Genomic DNA, 18776 nt, shown 5'->3' on the forward strand with positions numbered 1-18776 from the left:
TTTTCCTCACAACAATTTGAGAAAATAAGTCTTTATTTATTTCATGCACTAATTTGCAAACAAAGGCGAGACTAGTAAATTAATTTAGAGACCTTAATATGAAAAAAACACCATAAGAAAGGTCCTAAAAGGAGGAAAGTCTTTCATCAGGGGAAGGTGCATGGGGGGGGGAGGTGCACGGGGGGGGAAGGTGCATGGGGGGGGGGAGGTGCATGGGGGGGGGGAAGGTGCATGGGGGTGGGGGTGGGGGGCCGGGGAGGGGATGCCTCCTCAAACTGGCGATCCACTGACCAGAGACTGTGGAGTGTCTGGTTCCTGCACGTGTACATGTACGAGTATAATTATATGGAAAGGGGGAGGGGGGCGGGGGGGGGGGGGGAGGGCACATATTTCGTGAGGGGGGAGGGGGATGGACACCGGCAAGCCCGATTTTCAAGTTATCATCCTCTCAGTTTAGTCTTAACAAAATGACCGAACTGCATGCCTCTTGTTGCTTTTTCCTTCCTGACCTGTGTGTGTGTGTGTGTGTGTGTGTGTGTGTGTGCCGAGTCACTGAGCGTGAGTGTGTGTGTGTGCCTGTCAGTGTCACAGTGTGTGTGTGCCTGTGTCACAGTGTGTGTGTGCACGGCCCGGTGTCAGTGTGTGTGACACTGTGTGGCCGGGGTGCCGGTCACGCCAGTGTGTGCGGCCGGTGTGTGTGTGTGTGTGTGTGTGTGTGTGTGTTTACTCTTTAGCGGTGTGTTTTGTTTACTAGCTTCTTATGTTTGTTTTTCAAGCGGTTTTTTTTTTTCGTCTTAGGCCTATCAAGTTTTGTTCAGTTGTTGCTTTCTCAGTCTTACCACCAGTGTCATGGTGTGAGTGCAGTGTAGTTGTAAAATAAGTTCAATCTGGATTTCTTTTTTTCCTTTTTGTTTTGTAACGTGAAAAGGGCTATTGTACACAAAACAATAGATCTTTGACAAAACAGCACCGAAAAGTGAAGAACTGTAACCACGCCCCCAAAAAGAGATCAGTCTCCCCCAATCTCTGTGGTCTCCCCTTTCGAGAGTAATTAACAGTGACGTCCCTTGGAGCAGGCATCGAATGTGCTAGTTTCAAGACCTAACGTCTGCCGATCAGACATTTCAACTTGAACACAACATGAGTCGAACTCATATTTGTGACAAACTTCTGTTAAATAATGGTTGGTCTTATCTTTATAATACTTTCGCTCCTACTGGTTAGATATTTGCTGTGATAATCTGTGATGTTAATAAAATACTAAATACTTCTAGTTCTAAAGTAAAACTAAAAGTACCAAAATAGTGTGCGAAGATTCAGAATCAATGACTGATTGTGTCGCGTTTAAGCGGTGCGTCCCGCTAGCGCTAGCCTACGAGTCATTTGTGCTACGTATCGTTTGCGCTATTTTCTGTAGTGCTATCGACACAAATTGCCAAAAACAGTAGTGCTATCGACACGTAGTGCTATTGCCACAATTCACACATGCCATTATCAACTACGTCTCAATAGAAAGTTCTACGTGTCGATATCACTAATTTTGAAAAACCAATGTACTGTAGCGCTACGTGTCGATAACGCTACGTGTCGATAGCACTATACTACATGTTCAAACGGCAGACACTTCCCTTAGTGTGTGCGTGTGAGTGTGTATATTGTCTGCATGGCTGTCTGACGGATCTGTATGTCTGTCTGTCTCTGTCTCTCTCTCTCTCTGTCTCTGTCTCTCTGTCTCTCTCTCTCTGTCTCTTTTCTGTTTTACCACGTATTTATTTCATGGTTGTTGTTGGTGTGTGTGTTTTTTGTTTTTTCTTTGTTCTTCCCCCATCCCCCGTGGTTTGTATAATAAACCATTCTGAGTTCTCTCTCTCTCTCTCTCTGTCTCTGTCTGTGTCTCTCTCTCTCTCTCTCTCTCTCTCTCTCTCTCTCTCTCTCAATCGCTCTTTCTCTGTACCTCTTTTACATCGCTCTCTCTTTGTCTCTCCCGATCCCCTCCCCTATCTCTGTCTTTCTGTCTTCTCTCGCTCTTTCTTTCTCGCTCGCTCTTTCCCCCCTCCCCACTCTCTTCCCCTCTCTCTCTCTCTCTCTCTCTCTCTCTCTCTCTCTCTCTCTCTCTCTCTCTCTCGCATGATACCGTATATACATACACGGATGTTTTTCTGTGTGTGAGTTTGTGTGTACGATACCGTGTGTACGTATGCGTGAGAGAGAGAGAGAGAGAGAGAGAGAGAGAGAGAGAGAGAGAGAGAGAGAGAGAGAGAGAGAGAGAGGGGGGGCAGAGAGAGAGAGACAGAGTGAGTGAGCGAGCGAGTGAGCAAGAGAGAGAGAGAGAGAGAGAGAGAGGGGGCAGAGAGAGAGACAGAGTGAATGAGCAAGAGAGAGAGAGAGACACACACACACACACACACACATACACACACACACTGAAACAGACACACACACTGAAACAGACACACACACACATACACAGACATACATGAAGGAGTGAGAGCGAGAGAAAAAATGAGAAAAAAAGAAAGTCGTCAGTAAGTAGTGGTATTGACACGTAGTGGTATTGACACGTAGCGATAATGACACGTAGCGCTAAAAGATGTAGTGCTGTCAACACGTAGTGATAAAGAACGAATGATAGCGACTCATAGACAAATTATTTGTAGCACTAATCAACGTAGCGATAGCGGCACGAAGCACAAATGACACGTAGGACAAATGACACGTAGCACAAATGACACGAAGCGCTAGCGATACGCACCCCGTTTAAGTCCCGTTTGACGTTAATGTCATTGCACCCTGTCTTTAGATTGGTTAAACTGCAAATTCTTCATCTGATTGTTGTTAGGCAGCGTATGCTTTTGTTTACACCAGTGAACACTGAATGCGTTCAAAATCAAAGACTCAATTTTCTCTGGTGAGTTATACAGTGCATTCTCTAGCCAGGATAGCTGAGTACAAATTTGTTCTTTTTGAAAAGCGATGTTGGGGGCACGGAATGAAAAATAATTAACTGTTATATATCAATTAAATGTGGAGAATAGCATCAGCATGGGGTCTTAATCAACATAGTACATAGAGTGAGACTGCAATCACTGAATCAGCAATTAAGTATCATGCAGATTGGGTGGCCGAGTGGTAACGCACTTGCGCTCAGAAGCGAGAGGTTGCGAGTTCGACCCTGGGTCAGGGCGTTAGCAATTTTCTCCCCCCTTTCCTAACCTAGGTGGTGGGTTCAAGTGCTAGTCTTTCGGATGAGACGAAAAACCGAGGTCCCTTCGTGTACACTACATTGGGGTGTGCACGTTAAAGATCCCACGATTGACAAAAGGGTCTTTCCTGGCAAAATTGTATAGGCATAGATAAAAATGTCCACCAAAATACCCGTGCGACCTGGAATAATAGGCCGTGAAAAGTAGGATATGTGCCGAAATGGCTGCGATCTGCTGGTCGATGTGAATGCGTGATGTATTGTGTAAAAAATTCCATCTCACACGGCATAAATAGATCCCTGCGCCTTGAGTCTGGAGATTCGCGCGCGATATAACAGAAGTGATGGGGTTTTATCAGTCAATGATTCATTCATTGTCAAAGTATAATATCAATGTGCATAAAACAAAATGAACCGTGGAGCAAATGTGTCCATCAAAATAAATTGACAATATTGTGGAGACAGCTGTATATGTGCATGCACTGAGGTTATATTATTCTTTATTAGTTGTTCTCATCATTTCGACATGGTTTTAATCGTCATGGATGTTTTAGTTTATGCCTATATACATCTACTGATCTTAGATTCTAATTGTAATAGTGAATAGTGAGACAGCTGGGCTGATTATTTTTTATGCTTTCTCAGTTTCTGTACTTTTTTTTAATTCTGGGGTCTTAATTATGGTTTATACTGAAACCACAGGCGTGTGTGTGTGTGGGAGGGGGGTGTTAGTGTGTGTGTGTGGGAGGGGGGTGTTAGTGTGTGTGTGTGTTTTTTTCTCAGCCCTCAGTCTTGACATTCATTTATGCAAAAATGTTCTTAGGCCTAAAAATAAATAGGTGTGGTTACGGTAACCCGACCTACCCTATTTTTAGGGCCCGACCCTATAACTTTTTATTACATTTGTCAAAAAAACAACAAAAAACCCAAGAAAACGAGTGCAGAAAACGCAATGAAAGCGTAAGCGCTCGAGTCGCACACTTATTTCCCTGTCAAGTAGGTTTAATTTGTACACTTAAAAAAAAAGTTTAAAAAAAAAGTGATTGCCTACCTTCCTACCCTATTTTTTGGGGCTATGTTACCTTAACCACACTTTTTTTTTTTTTTTGCCTTAACCCTGGCCATACAATCGTTGGATATAGTTTTGACATGAAGGAGATCTGACAAAATAACGGTTTCTGTAGGCAAGGCCTTTTGATCTATGCATATTTTCAATCCAGGTCCAACTCACCTATTGTCTTTTCAGTTGAGGAACAGCACTGCGTGTGTGTATGGTTTGTTGTATGCGACTGTAAACTGAGTGGAAGATATCCTTGGGTTTGCTCACTTTTAGCACACCGTTCTTTCATTGATTTTCAGTTACCTGAAAGGTTTTTCACATGCTTACTTTTAGCACATCGTTTTTTCCATTGATTTTCAGTTACCTGAAAGGTTTTTCACATGCTTACTTTTAGCACATTGTTTTTTCCATTGATTTTCAGTTACCTGAAAGGTTTTTCACACGCTCACATTGGGGTGTCACTGGAGTGTTCACCTGACGACCGTCACTCCAGGGACTAGAGCACCAGCATCGCCTCAGCTTCAGGCAGTGAAGCACTGAACACAGAAACACTTGAGGAAAAATGCTGGAAGAGAATGGCAAGATGATTTGCAGGATCAAACCACTGTCACTGTTCATGCGTCGCAAGCCTGTGACAAAACTCCTGATTTTGGGAGGGGTGCTTTTTGTCTCTGCCGCTTATTTTGCCTTTGGTAAGTGAATTGTATAGTCTTAGTTTGTTGTACATTTTGCTGATTGAAAGCTGTTGAGTTTTACTTGCAACATCTTTGTCAGTCTTAAATTGAGTCTTTAAATAATTGTTTATGGTGGTGAATTGTGTATTGCGGAAGTCCCCCTTTTTTACATTTAGTCAAGTTTTGACTAAATGTTTTAACATAGAGGGGGGAATCGAGACGAGGGTCGTGGTGTATGTGTGTCTGTCTGTCTGTGTGTGTGTGTGTAGAGCGATTCAGACTAAACTACTGGGCCGATCTTTATGAAATTTGACATGAGAGTTCCTGGGTATGATATCCCCGGACGTTTTTTTCTTTTTTTCGATAAATACCTTTGATGACGTCATACCCGGCTTTTTGTAAAAGTTGAGGCGGCACTGTCACACCCTCATTTTTCCATTAAATTGATTGAAATTTTGGCAAAGCAATCTTCGACGAAAGCCGGGGTTTGGTATTGCATTTTAGCTTGGTGGCTTAAAAAACTAATGAGTAAGTTTGGTCATTAAAAATCGGAAACTTTTAATAAAAATTTTTTTTTTAATTAAACGATCCAAAAACAATTTCATCTTATTCTTCGTCATTTTCTGATTCCAAAAATATATACATATGTTATATTTGGATTAAAAACAAGCTCTGAAAATTAAAAATATAAAAATTATGATCAAAATTAAATTTCCGAAATCGTTTTAAAAACTATTTCATCTTATTCCTTGTCGGTTCCTGATTCCAAAAACATATAGATATGATATGTTTGAATTAAAAACACGCTCAGAAAGTTAAAACGAAGAGAGGTACAGTAAAGCGTGCTATGAAGCACAGCGCAATCGCTACCGCGCCACTTTCACTGCCTTTTGCACTAGCGGCGGACTACGTTCAGTTTCATTCTGTGAGTTCCACAGCTTGACTAAATGTAGTAATTTCGCCTTACTCGACTTGTTTTGTTTTACCGATTTCTTGGTTTGGTTTGCTTTTAGTTTTAGTTCTTCACGCACATGGTGCGGGTGTGTATGTTTGTGTGTTTGACAGAGAGAGTGAGTGACTTGCATAAGTTTCAACGACCACTGTCATTAACCAAGTGTTCCGGATTATCAGTAAAAGTACAGCCTATAAGTGTTACAAGCTATGCTAACTTGCTTTTTCTGTCCCCAGTAGTGTCTATTTGGGACATGACGTGAATAAGCTATTGTCCGACTCCTGGACAGTATTTATAATTACACAGCCTACCCACTGTTACCCCCCGGACTATCGTACAAGCACTGAGAGTGAGAGTAAGAAAGTGAATATCGAATTTTCTGCTTCTTATGTGTTTGTGGACAAGAACTTCTGTACTTGTATAACAATATGACGTCATTAATCGTCAAAACAATTCATGACACTGTATGTCACGTGCCGTCATTACATTCTTTCCATACCATCCCGAAGAAGGCAGTAACATGCCGAAATATTGATATAGTCTATATAAACGTACCTAACCTGGTTACTGGTGTGTTTTCTTTTTATTTAAAAGTACTTGTATACAGTCATGTAGAGGACAGCACGTTTCGCCCTGCAGTCCGGACTGACAATCTAACAGCGAATGACAAGAAGAAGTATACAGTCATGTAAAAGTGATTGAGGCATCCAAACTTGGTCTTCAGAGGATAATGAAATGAGTTACCATTTGTGTGTATTCTAAAGTTACGCTGCTCAACGTGGAGTCCATAGACAAAAGCTCTGGCAGACGCCTTAGACTGTCCGGGCTCAGGGATGCTGGAGGGAGATTGGCGGCACAATCCACAGGCAACCGCACGCTGAAATGGAAATACAGCAACCCCCTGGATGTCCCTAGGGTGGCTGAGTACTGTAACACGCCCACTACCGTCGAGCTCGGAGAAGAAGGTAAGATCTATGTTTATGTAGGGGCCGGGTAGCTCAGTTTGTAGAGCACTGGACTTGTCATCCTAAGGTCACAGGTACGTTCCAATTCCAGCAGGGATGGACATGGGTCAACTTTATGTGCAGACTCAGAGATGGTATTCATGTCCCACCCCCATGTCACCACAGTGGCACGTAAAAGACCTCAGTTATTCTGCCATGAGTGCAGGTGGCTGATTACACCTAAACACACACACCTGGGTAGCGCGACTTGTTGCTGCCAGCTTTCCACTGGGAGGAAGCGACCCGAATTTGTTGATAGAGTAAATGAAATTAAATGGAATGAAATTTACTTGAAACACCATACATATGATTTTGAACATTCTGTCAAAGTACAAAAACTTGCCTTTTTTTAACAGATTTATTTTGTGCCTATGATAAAATTCCACCTAAGGAACAAAATCTGTTCATAAATATGAAGAAAACGCTCTGTTATTGCATAGTGGGGCCTGTTGAGTGTGAAATAAAACATACAAAATTCTGTCAATATTGTTCTTAAAGATAACTGTTTCATAAAAAACTTTATTTTTACCCCAAAAAGTCCACATCAAAGCGTCAATTCTAATCCATAAATGATGAAAATGTCCCTAGGCCCTCTATTGGACAAAAAACACCTTGTCTGTTTGTTTTATTATTAAGGACCTTGGAAAAAACTTTTGAAATATATCTGTATTTCTGTGCCATCTCTGCTCAATACTCTTTCCTTTTTAAGATCTCATCATTTTTGAGTTTAGGTTGTCTTAGAAGCAGGGTTTCGCTGTACAAACTGTACGTTCAGTTTGCATCGATTTAATTGCAGATTACTGACATAACATTGAAAGCAGAGGATGTGACAATGGATTTTTTCAATATGTAGAAATAATATTTTAAAAGGTGGTAACAAAAATACATTTTCCCTTTAAAATTGTTTTGCTATTGATTTCAAATGCCAGGATTTTGTGTGTTCTGCAGACATGGCACAATTATAGCATAGTGTTATTCCAAGGGCGATCATCTTCGGGCATTGATGCACACTTTTAGTCTTTCTTTCTTTATTTGGTGTTTAACGTCGTTTTCAACCGTTCAAGGTTATATCGCGACGGACACTTTTAGTCTGACCCCTAGTGACCGTGATAGTTTTGACATGTAGGAGGTGTTCTGACCATCAATATTGGATAAAGCCAGGACATTTGGACCTATGAATACTTTCAATACAGGTCACGCTGACCTTTTGTCTTCTGAGGCTGGGAACAACACTGTCAGCATAATTATTCACGATCACATCCAAATAGCGCTGACTGTTAGCATATAAATTATTCACGATCAGATCTGAAAATAGCTCTGTCTGTTTCTGTCGAGTTCTCCAGTGAATCGGCCGCGGACCACAGAAGAGGGAAAGAAAAATGTGTTGATTGGTTGCCGTTTCCTTGGAACCTGTAGGATGCATATTCCAATGCTGTCTCACAGACACTTTAAGTGTTTTGCTTCAGATGAAGAGACACCAGGGATTGGCTTGGGCATCGGTCATCGGTCTTTTGCCAAGTTAAATTCGGAAAAGACCGACAGACATGCAGGTCAACTGACCGATAGACATGCAGCAGAGTCAGTCAGCTCGTCTTATTTTTGTCTGCTGTCTTGTTCTTTCTTTTTTCCCCTTCCTTACTTAATTGAAATAAATATGGTTATTGTGTCCTCAGACCTTTTATTCCTCTTCATGTAAGAGCATTGGAAAATAAACAAGAAAATTAAGAAATGAATTGAATTTTCCTCTCATTTGTACATTGTAAACAACTCTCAGAAGTGTCTCCTCACTGTCGTATTAATGCACAATTGCGGCAGTCCTGTGGTGGAAGGAAAGTATTTGTTCTTGACTGATTGGTTTGCAAAATGACTGATTGATTCATGGCTGAGTCAGTCAATGGACCTCTTGTGGACAAAACCCAAGCCAATCAATCCCTGAGACACAGATCTGTGACAATGATTAATTATGCAAGTCCGGCCCAAGACGATTGCAGCTGCTTTGATCAAGCCACCTATATTTCTCTTTCTGCACTTACCATTTCTGTGAGGCAAAAAAATGTACTATTGCCGCTCCTCGGGACCTGAATGTTTTGCTAATGAATCAAAACTTTTTTGGGCTGAATATTGATTGAATATTAAAAACAAGGGATAAAGCCGAAGATCAAATAGAAAGATTTCTTTCATAGTTTCAACTGATCATTTTAATTTCATGAATTTAATAAGCATGAATCCCATCATGAATGAACCTTCCAGTGGTAAGCCTGCAGCGAACTCATGGACAGTGTTTAATGTCTCTGCCCGGCTTGACACTAAGAGGAGATGCTGAATCTATCTCTGTGCATGTTGTTTGTACCGTATTTTCCGGGTTACAAGGCGCTACAGCGCATAAGGCACACCCCCTTCTTTTAAAAAAAAATTGTAATCCAGTCACCCATTGGGCGCAGGGGGCCGATAGGGCGCACCAAAATTGAAAAAGTATACCGGTAACAAACGGTCGAAGAATGAAAATATAAAGCCGCACATCAAAGGAAGAATACAGAGTTGAAATATGTGTGCTCTGTGTGTGCCGTGAGATCAAAGGCAGGTCCATTGTGATAGCTGGGTTGCCTTGTTTATAGACACTGACCTTCTTCTCAGGGGTCAATGACCCAGTTTTAGCTATGAGAGGTGGTTCCCCTGTGCTTGTTATACAAGGCGCAAGGGTCAAACTCGAGGAAAAAAGTCCCGCCTTATGACCCGGAAAATACGGTATATATCGTTGCTGTAATTCACAAACCTCATATCTCAATTTTTGCTGTTTTAAGAAAAACGGGAAAAAAAAACTCTTGAAAAACCACTGCTTCAAATATAACTTCTATTCATGGGTTAATATTTTCTTTAAAACAGTGCAATACCATTCTTATTGTGTGTGTAACCGAGTGCCGAAACACTACGATCACCTCGGGAGGCGAAGTGCAATCAAACAGGATTGAAAATGTTAGGGCTAATTTCTTAGCCCTATAAAAACTGTTATGCAAACCCGAAGGTTTCCTTGAACATACAATCGGAAACCACCAGACCCCATCACAAACAGAATTCTACAATCCACTGGTGTTGACTTTTAAAGGCCAACAACTCGGGTGCAGAGTCTGCTGTGAAAGGAGCGGTAGCCTCCCCTGTCACAATCGCCCCCGTTTGAAATGAACTTCGTCCCGAAGTTCCGAACCGGGGGCGATTGTGACAGGGGAGGCTACCGCTCCTTTCACAGCAGACTCTGCACCCGAGTTGTTGGCCTTTAAAAGTCAACACCAGTGGATTAATGTAGAGTTCTGTTTGTGATGGGGTCTGGTGGTTTCCGATTGTCTGTATGTTCATGGAAACCTTCGGGTTTGCATAACAGTTTTTATAGGGCTAATTTCTTAGCCCTAACATTTTCAATCCTGTTTGATTGCACTTCGCCTCCCGAGGTGATCGTAGTGTTTCGGCACTCGGTTACATCTGGCGCTTGCGAGCAGGGATGGGACTCGGCATGATATGTTCAGGTAATGGCATAATATGACCACTGAACATTTTCGTGCTGTTCCCATTCTGCGAACTTGGCATGGACAGTGGTCCCCCGGTTCGGAACTTCGGGTCGAATTTCATTTCAAACGGGGGCGATTGTGACAGGGGAGGCTACCGCTCCTTTCACAGCAGACTCTGCACCCGAGTTGTTGGCCTTTAAAAGTCAACACCAATGGATTGTAGAATTCTGTTTGTGATGGGGTCTGGTGGTTTCCGATTGTCTGTATGTTCATGGAAACCTTCGGGTTTGCATAACAGTTTTTCAATCCTGTTTGATTGCACTTCGCTTCCCGAGGTGATCGTAGTGTTTCGGCACTCGGTTACATCTACTCGGGTGCAGAGTCTGCTGTGAAAGGAGCGGTAGCCTCCCCTGTCACATGTGTTAAGTAGAGGTTACATGCCGAGTCTCAGTGATTATTAAAAATAATGGTCGAAGTTGGCGGATCATGAAAAATGCGAGCTTCAGCGAGCTTTTTCATGACCGCGAACTGAGACCATTATTTTTAATAATCACTGAGACCAGGTGTGTAACCTCTTTATTCCTCCTTTCTTCAGTTATTCAAAGAAAAGAGGAGGTTTTTTGCGAAAGTTTGATCGAATCCAATTCACTCAACCAGTCAACCTGCGCAGGCGATCGATTAATGCGCGGTTATACAGTTCCGTGCAAATCATTCCATTCTGTTAACACTTCTGACCGTCGGGTTGCAGTCTGTTGTTGAAGAAACTGAGTGAAAAGAAATTTGAAAGGGGAACTAATTCTTGTCGCTAGACAAAGTATGAGAGTTTATTCTTGCCTTGGGAATTTGCTTGTGTTGAACGTTTGTGCACGGCAGATCTAGATTCAGAAAACAACCGAACTCATGGATTTTATATGGAGATTCATGTGTTCAAGCCTGTAGTTGTTAATTTAAATGCGGTATTTTTGTATTGTTTGCTCCAGAGATGTATACTTTGTACAGTAGAGCGTTCGGAACTTTTCAGTCCCAAAAGTAGTACCGACACAGAACAGCTTCTCAACCCATTGCGCTATCGAGGATTCAGGCTGTTGCTGGCTCGTTATTTGTTTGGTTGCTGGGTGTTTATCGAAAAATAACTAGCTCTACACGTTTACATAGGTAAAGAAGCAGAGGGGGGAATGATGTCAGTTATTAATGATATTCCATTCAATTGAAAACAAATATTGAGATATAGGAGCTTTTTATCCAAAGGAGTCCAGAAGTGGAATTATATATTATATACAAGGTTTTTGTCATGCCAGCTAAAAATGCAACAGCGGGAACCCCGTATCTTTCATTTTATGACTCAGTTTCCATCAAAGTGTGAGATAAAAACCTCGTAAGTTTAACTTGAGCGGATTTTTTTGCCACTCACTTCAAAGAAATGAAGAGAGGAGTTTTCTTCTCAAGAACTTCTCTTCACTTTAGAAAGCAGTTGGAGCTACGAGCTTTTATCACCACACGGGCAACATAATAAGGGAGCTTACTATGTTTTAGTTTTAGTTCCAAAACCTCACAAATTTAGATATGAGGTTTGTGAATTACAGCGACGATATAACAGTTCCATGGTACCATTCTGCTGATGCATCAGATTCTCTTGTGTGCCAAGTTGCAGAATTACACAGCTTCGATTATTTGAAAGTTTTTTTTTCTGTGCATAGTTTTTAACGAATATGACGGATAATGAAATTACTTTACTTTATAATATTTCCTCTGTGACAGGTAACTCCCCGGACGGCTACGACCTCAAGTCCGTCTACATTCTCATCCGCCACGGCGACCGCACCCCCATTACCTCCTACCTGGACGTTCCGCGACCTTCACCCAAGCATGGCTGCACCATGAATGCCACGTTTCTTCAATCCATTCCAGATCTTAGCAATTTCTTGTCGGACATGGATGAGCAGAAGAACAAGCAGCCTCCCCGGAGCGAGTTTGCCAACTGGGCCCTGTACCCCCAACACAAGGAGTGCAGCAGCTCCCAGCTGACTGGGACGGGCGCTTTGCAGCATCTCCTCAACGGCCTTGCCCTGAAGGAGAAGTACATCGAGCAGTGGGATCTCTTCCATCCGCACTTCTCTCCGGCCGACCAGCTGGACATCCGCAGCACCTTGATCTCACGCACCTACCAGAGTGCCATGGCTCTGCTGTACGCCTTCCTGCCGCGCTTTGACCTCTCTGAGCTGGACGTCCGTGTGTCCAAGAACTCCATGTTCTGTTCCTCCAACGTGCCTCCGGCGTGTTGCTCCAACCTCAACAAACTCAAACAGGAGGCGGATAAGGGGCGGCACAAGCGCGGGAGGAAGAACCCGGCCTGGGTTCCCGCCATGGGGGCTCTGGCTGACGTCTTTGGCCTGAAGATCAGCCAGTTGCCGTGGGCGACGTCTCTGGTGGACATGCTCCAAGGCCACGCCTGTCACGGTCTGCCGCTCCCGTGCGGCCCCGATGGAAAGTGCATAACGCCCGACATGATGGACAAGCTGTGGAAGCTGGTGGTCAGTGACACACAGAGCTACAACAAGGACCCGCGCTTTGACCGCTACAGCCGCACCATCATCCACTCCCTGCTGCTCGACATCCTCGCCAGCATGGACAAGGTCATACGCAACGCGTCACCCGTCAGGTTCACACTGTTCTCCGGCCACGACCTGACGGTGTCGCCTCTGCTTCAAGCGTTCGACGTTCACAACGGCATGTGGCCGCGCTACGCCACCAGGGTGGTCTTTGAGCTGTACGAGAAAGACAACTCGAATGGACAGCACTATCTGCGTGTGCTACACAACGGGAAGGACATTACGGCCGGTGTGAGATTTTGCCGGGGGAGGACAGAGCAAGGGATGTGCCATGTGAAATACTTTCAGGACTTTGTGATAAAAGATAATATGGAGGTGATGGGGGTACAGGACAGGACCAGTATGGAAGCATGGTGTAAATCAAAAATGCAGTAAACAGCTGATTATAAAGGGGGTCCTCAATGAAGCCGGAAGTCGACTTCACGAAGACTTTGCAAAGACTTTTTACAGAAAATTCAGTGCTAAAGTTCCGTGCAACCCGCTTTGCAAAGCGTACTTCGCGTCGTTGACTTGGCCTAATTAAGGACAGGCTTAAAATGAAGGGTTGCTACTTATCAAAATCTGCAGCATTAAGAGAGGTGCGTGGTCACAGCCTGATTGCAGGACCGGATTCTTCAAATCAAAACTGGCTTTTCAGTAATGAGCATTTTCCCCAAACTGCCGATGCTGAGAGCAAAGATAGACCTGTGATAACATTCCTCTAATCAAACTTACTTCAATTACTTTGATGTAAACTATATTTTGTAATAATTGAAGAATCTACAGCCAGCTCCTGTGTTAATCACATGGCTGTATTTACATGGACTATTACTGCATAATGACTTCATTTTTATGGATCAAACCTTTGCTAAACAAAATCAAACAAGTCGCGTAAGGCGAAAATACAACATTTAGTCAAGCTGTCGAACTCACAGAATGAAACTGAACGCAATGCCATTTTTCAGCAAGACCGTATACTCGTAGCATTGTCAGTCCACCGCTCGTGGCAAAGGCAGTGAAATTGACAAGAAGAGCGGGGTAGTAGTTGCGCTGAGAAGGATAGCACGCTTTTCTGTACCTCTCTTCGTTTTAACTTTTTGAGCGTGTTTTTAATCCAAACATATCATATCTATATGTTTTTGGAATCAGGAACCGACAAGGAATAAGATGAAAGTGATTTTAAATTGATTTCGAAAATTTAATTTTGATCATAATTTTTATATTTTTAGTTTTCAGAGCTTGTTTTTAATCCAAAATATAACATGTTTTTGGAATCAGAAAATGATGAAGAATAAGATGAACGTAAATTTGGATCGTTTTATAAAAAATATTTTTTTTTTACAATTTTCAGATTTTTAATGACCAAAGTCATTAATTAATTTTTAAGCCACCAAGCTGAAATGCAATACCGAAGTCCGGCCTTCGTCAAAGATTGCTTGGCCAAAATTTCAATCAATTTGATTGAAAAATGAAGGTGTGACAGTGCCGCCTCAACTTTTACAAAAAGCCGGATATGACGTCATCAAAGGTATTTATCAAAAAAACGTCGGGGGATATCATTCCCAGGAACTCTCATGTCAAATTTCATAAAGATCGGTCCAGTAGTTTGGTCTGAATCGCTCTACACACACACACACACACACACACACACACACACACACACACACACACACACACACACACACACACACACACACACACACACACACACACACACTCAACTCAACTCAACTCAACTCAAATTTATTAATCCATATGGAAATTATGTTGTAACAATACTCATTTCCAATCAAAAGAATAAGAATGCATACTAAACACAGTCTCACTAACGCAAACAGTCATCCGTCAAGTCAAGTCTGCCAACTCACAACTCACTCACACAACAACAGCAACAGCAATACAAATTAACAAAAACCATAATTCCAATAACAGAAAGACGTCCAAGAGTCCACCTCCACATCCACGCACACACAAGGTTTACAAAGCACCACATGTCGACTAGAACACCGCACATTTGGGCTACGGTAATACAGTTACTAAAGATACATACATTACAGATAACCCAGCAACAGAGTACAGTAATAATTATGACAGAGAAACATGATAGAGGCCTCTAACACACACACACACACACACACACACACACCACGACCCTCGTCTAGATTCCCCCTTTATGTTAAAACATTTAGTCAAAACTTGACTAAATGTAAAAACAAGAAAGGTAGGTTGTTGGAACGTTTGTTATTGACAAAAACAAAACAAAACAAAACTTTGCTAAACAAGTCAGTTGCCTGAGAGCCATTTCATTTGTGGCAAGCAAGGAAAACACGAATATCTTACAAAGAAGCACGGAGAAACAGTGAATATACCGTAAAGTACCTTGTAAGCGCCCAGTATCGAGTAAGCGCCCACCCCCCACTTTTAGTCCAAAACCGTGCATAGGGTATAGTACCTTGTAAGCGCCCACCCCCCACTTTACACCATTGAAATCAGGGGAAATAAAAATTCCGCACTTGATCTGCTAGTTTTGTGAATGATTTCCCTTTCTTGCCAACCCTATCACGTGTGTCTGCACGCCTTAATTGGATCTAAACGCCTGCAAGTCAATGATTACAAGATGCCGCGGATCAAATCGTACACCGTTGCATTTAAGCTGTCAGCTCTTGACTACTTGGATAATAACGCCAATGGAAACACACACACTCACACACACACACACACACACACACACACACACACACACACACACACACACACACACACACACACACACACACACACACACACACACACACACACACACACACACACACACACACACACACACACACACACACACACACACACACAATACTCCCCCTCTTCTCGCTCTCTCTCTCACTCTCTCTCTCTCTCTTTCTGCCGAAAACAGTCTGACTGCTGCCCATATCCAGAAGACGTACCCCTTGTTCAAGGGAAACAGAGACACAGTGCGGCTGACAGCGGCACCTCTGAAGAAAAGGATGCGACGACATTTGTCTCCCCAAGCTCTTCTAATGACAATACGAACAAGAAAAACAATGGAAGATGAAAAAAGAAAGAAGATATGATTACGAAGTGATCAAAGATCACATTTCTTACTGAAAACTGCTCGTGCATAGGGTGTAGTACCTAGTAAGCGCCCACCCCCTACTTTGGGTCGGAATTGGTGCACAGGGGGTGTGGGCGCTTACAAGGTACTTTACGGTATATGTTGGACATACTGTTAATATCAGTTTGTATAGTATTGACTCTAGGAGAGGGAGTATGTATGGTGGAAGGATTTTGTGTGGGTGTGTTATATTGAATTGATTCACGTTATGTATACATGTCAAATGTGATTTTTGACTCACATGCGAAGCAAAAGTGAGTCTATGTACTCACCCGAGTCGTCCGTCCGTCCGTCCCCCCCGTCCGGCCGGCCGGCCGTCCGGCCGGAAAACTTTAACGTTGGATATTTCTTGGACACTATTCAGTCTATCAGTACCAAATTTGGCAAGATGGTGTATGATGACAAGGCCCCAAAAAACATACATAGCATCTTGACCTTGCTTCAAGGTCAAGGTCGCAGGGGCCATAAATGTTGTCTAAAAAACAGCTATTTTTCCCATTTTTCCCATTTTCTCTGAAGTTTTTGAGATTCAATACCTCACCTATATATGATATATAGGGCAAAGTAAGCCCCATCTTTTGATACCAGTTTGGTTTACCTTGCTTTAAGGTCAAGGTCACAGGAGCTCTTCAAAGTTGGATTGTATACATATTTTGAAGTGACCTTGACCCTGAACTATGGAAGATAACTGTTTCAAACTTAAAAATTATGTGGGGCACATGTTATGCTTTCATCATGAGACACATTTGGTCACATATGATCAAGGTCAAGGTCACTTTGACCCTTATGAAATGTGACCAAAATAAGGTAGTGAACCACTAAAAGTGACCATATCTCATGGTAGAAAGAGCCAATAAGCACCATTGTACTTCCTATGTCTTGAATTAACAGCTTTGTGTTGCATGACCTTGGATGACCTTGACCTTGGGTCAAGGTCACATGTATTTTGGTAGGAAAAATGTGTAAAGCAGTTCTTAGTGTATGATGTCATTGCTAGGTTTAGTTATTTGACCTTGACCCTGAAGGTCAAGGTCATGTAAAGGTCAAGGTCAAGCATGTGAGTCGTATGGGCTTTGCCCTTCTTGTTTTTATTTGTATGAGCACTTGCTCTTTTTGTTTATGTTGATATTACTGTGTTGTGAATGATTGATCTCAGTGCATGCTGTGAATGATTGATCTAAGTGTTGTGAATGATTGATCTCAATGTCAATGAAAGGATGGGATTCATTTTTTTTTTTTTTTTTTTTTTTTTTTCTTTTTTTGTCTTTACACCTGTTCCTTGTCCTGTTGTGCTCTCACACCACCCCGTCCCTGCATTCATGACTGCTCCATCCACATCTAAATTTTGTTCCGCTGTCAGACATTTGTCGATTTTACAGACGCTGTAGGGGGGGATGTCGGGTCGCTGCGGTGGCATTTTTACTCAATCTTTGTGCAGTGGTTATTATACGTTATTTGTATTTTTAACCAAAATATGACATTTTACACAGATCGAGACAGTCAGTGTTCCTCCGAGATCGCGCTAGCGGTCGAGGTGAACAATGACTGTCGAGATGTGTGTAAAATGTCATATTTTGGTCAAAACTACAAATAACATTTATGTATCGATCGATTCTGGTTAGAATTCCTTTTAGTTGATATGATTGAACGCACACAAACATGCACTATTTTGTAGTCTCGGCTGGCCGCCTAAACATGAAGTTTTGTCGGTCTCTGACGTCACATGGCTCAAAGAAGGGAAATACAGTGTTCAATCGATGCATAACTGTTTTTAGGGCATAATCTACAGCAGACCTGGGAACCCATGTGATGTCGCCGTATTTTGTACACTCGATTGTCTAAAATACGATTGATACAGTCGGTCCGAAAAAAAATACGACAAGAAAAATTCTTAAGACTGTTTTTTTCTGTTTCTTTTAATGATTAAAATAATTTTATAACTCTGCATTTGATTAATTGTTACAGTTTTGGCATTACACATTGCAAGAAGCATTTATTTTAAATGTATTGGTTAACCTCATTAAAGGAAAAAGGGGGGGTGTACGAAGCATGTTTGAATCATCGATGTTGAAATGTTGTGTGGAGCATCAAAATCTTCTTTTTTTTTTTAGTTTTCTTTTTATAATCATATGTGAGTGTGTGTGTGTGTGTGTGTGTGTGTGTGTGTGTGTGTGTGTGTGAGTGTGTGTGTGTTTGTTTGTTTGTGATATGTACAATGGTTCAGCAAACTTGTATAATTTGCGTCAGAGAAAAGTGTTTCGCATTTCTCATTTATTTGCCGGTGGTTTGATTAATGGTTCTCATTAATATAATCAATTATTGATTGATGCATTGATTGGTGTATGCATTTTTAGTTTATTTTGTTTCTGTGCGTGTGTGTGTAGTAGATTATTGGGCAGCTGGATAAAAGTTACTCATGTGTATCATTCAATTTAATTTGCTTTAATTCTTCAATTAATTACACATTAACATGCTTCCATTTGAAACTTCGAGGTCGTCATCGTGGATTGACGCCCGACCAAAGTTAATTGAAGCCCGACGGAGCGAAGCGACGGAGGGCTTCAATTATACTTTGGGAGGGCGTCAATCCACGATGAAGACATCGAAGTTTCAAATGGATGCATGTTAATTTTATTGTAATTCAATCTGACGATCTCTTTCATGCG

At 42.1% G+C, this 18776-nt stretch overlaps 1 protein-coding gene across 1 annotated transcript; it reads left to right on the plus strand.

Moving 5' to 3' along the window:
* The first annotated feature begins 1065 nt into the window (after positions 1 to 1065).
* On the plus strand, positions 1066 to 15794 carry LOC138978839 (2-phosphoxylose phosphatase 1-like). The gene is made up of 4 exons (XM_070351627.1): positions 1066 to 1183; positions 4684 to 4954; positions 6653 to 6853; positions 12151 to 15794. The coding sequence occupies exons 2-4, from the start codon at positions 4825 to 4827 to the stop codon at positions 13374 to 13376; spliced, it is 1557 nt and encodes a 518-aa protein (XP_070207728.1). The 5' UTR covers positions 1066 to 1183; positions 4684 to 4824; the 3' UTR covers positions 13377 to 15794.
* Positions 15795 to 18776: the final 2982 nt, after the last annotated feature.

The sequence above is a fragment of the Littorina saxatilis genome, linkage group LG10 (genome assembly GCF_037325665.1).
Source record: "Littorina saxatilis isolate snail1 linkage group LG10, US_GU_Lsax_2.0, whole genome shotgun sequence".
NCBI classification, from domain to species: domain Eukaryota; kingdom Metazoa; phylum Mollusca; class Gastropoda; order Littorinimorpha; family Littorinidae; genus Littorina; species Littorina saxatilis.

Bases quoted from the DNA above. Each gene is read 5' to 3' on its own strand.
- LOC138978839 (XM_070351627.1), top strand. From the start codon at position 4,825: ATGCTGGAAGAGAATGGCAAGATGATTTGCAGGATCAAACCACTGTCA. The intron at 4,955-6,652 runs GTAAGTGAATTG...TGTATTCTAAAG, and splicing joins TGCCGCTTATTTTGCCTTTG to TTACGCTGCTCAACGTGGAG. The intron at 6,854-12,150 runs GTAAGATCTATG...CCTCTGTGACAG, and splicing joins CGTCGAGCTCGGAGAAGAAG to GTAACTCCCCGGACGGCTAC.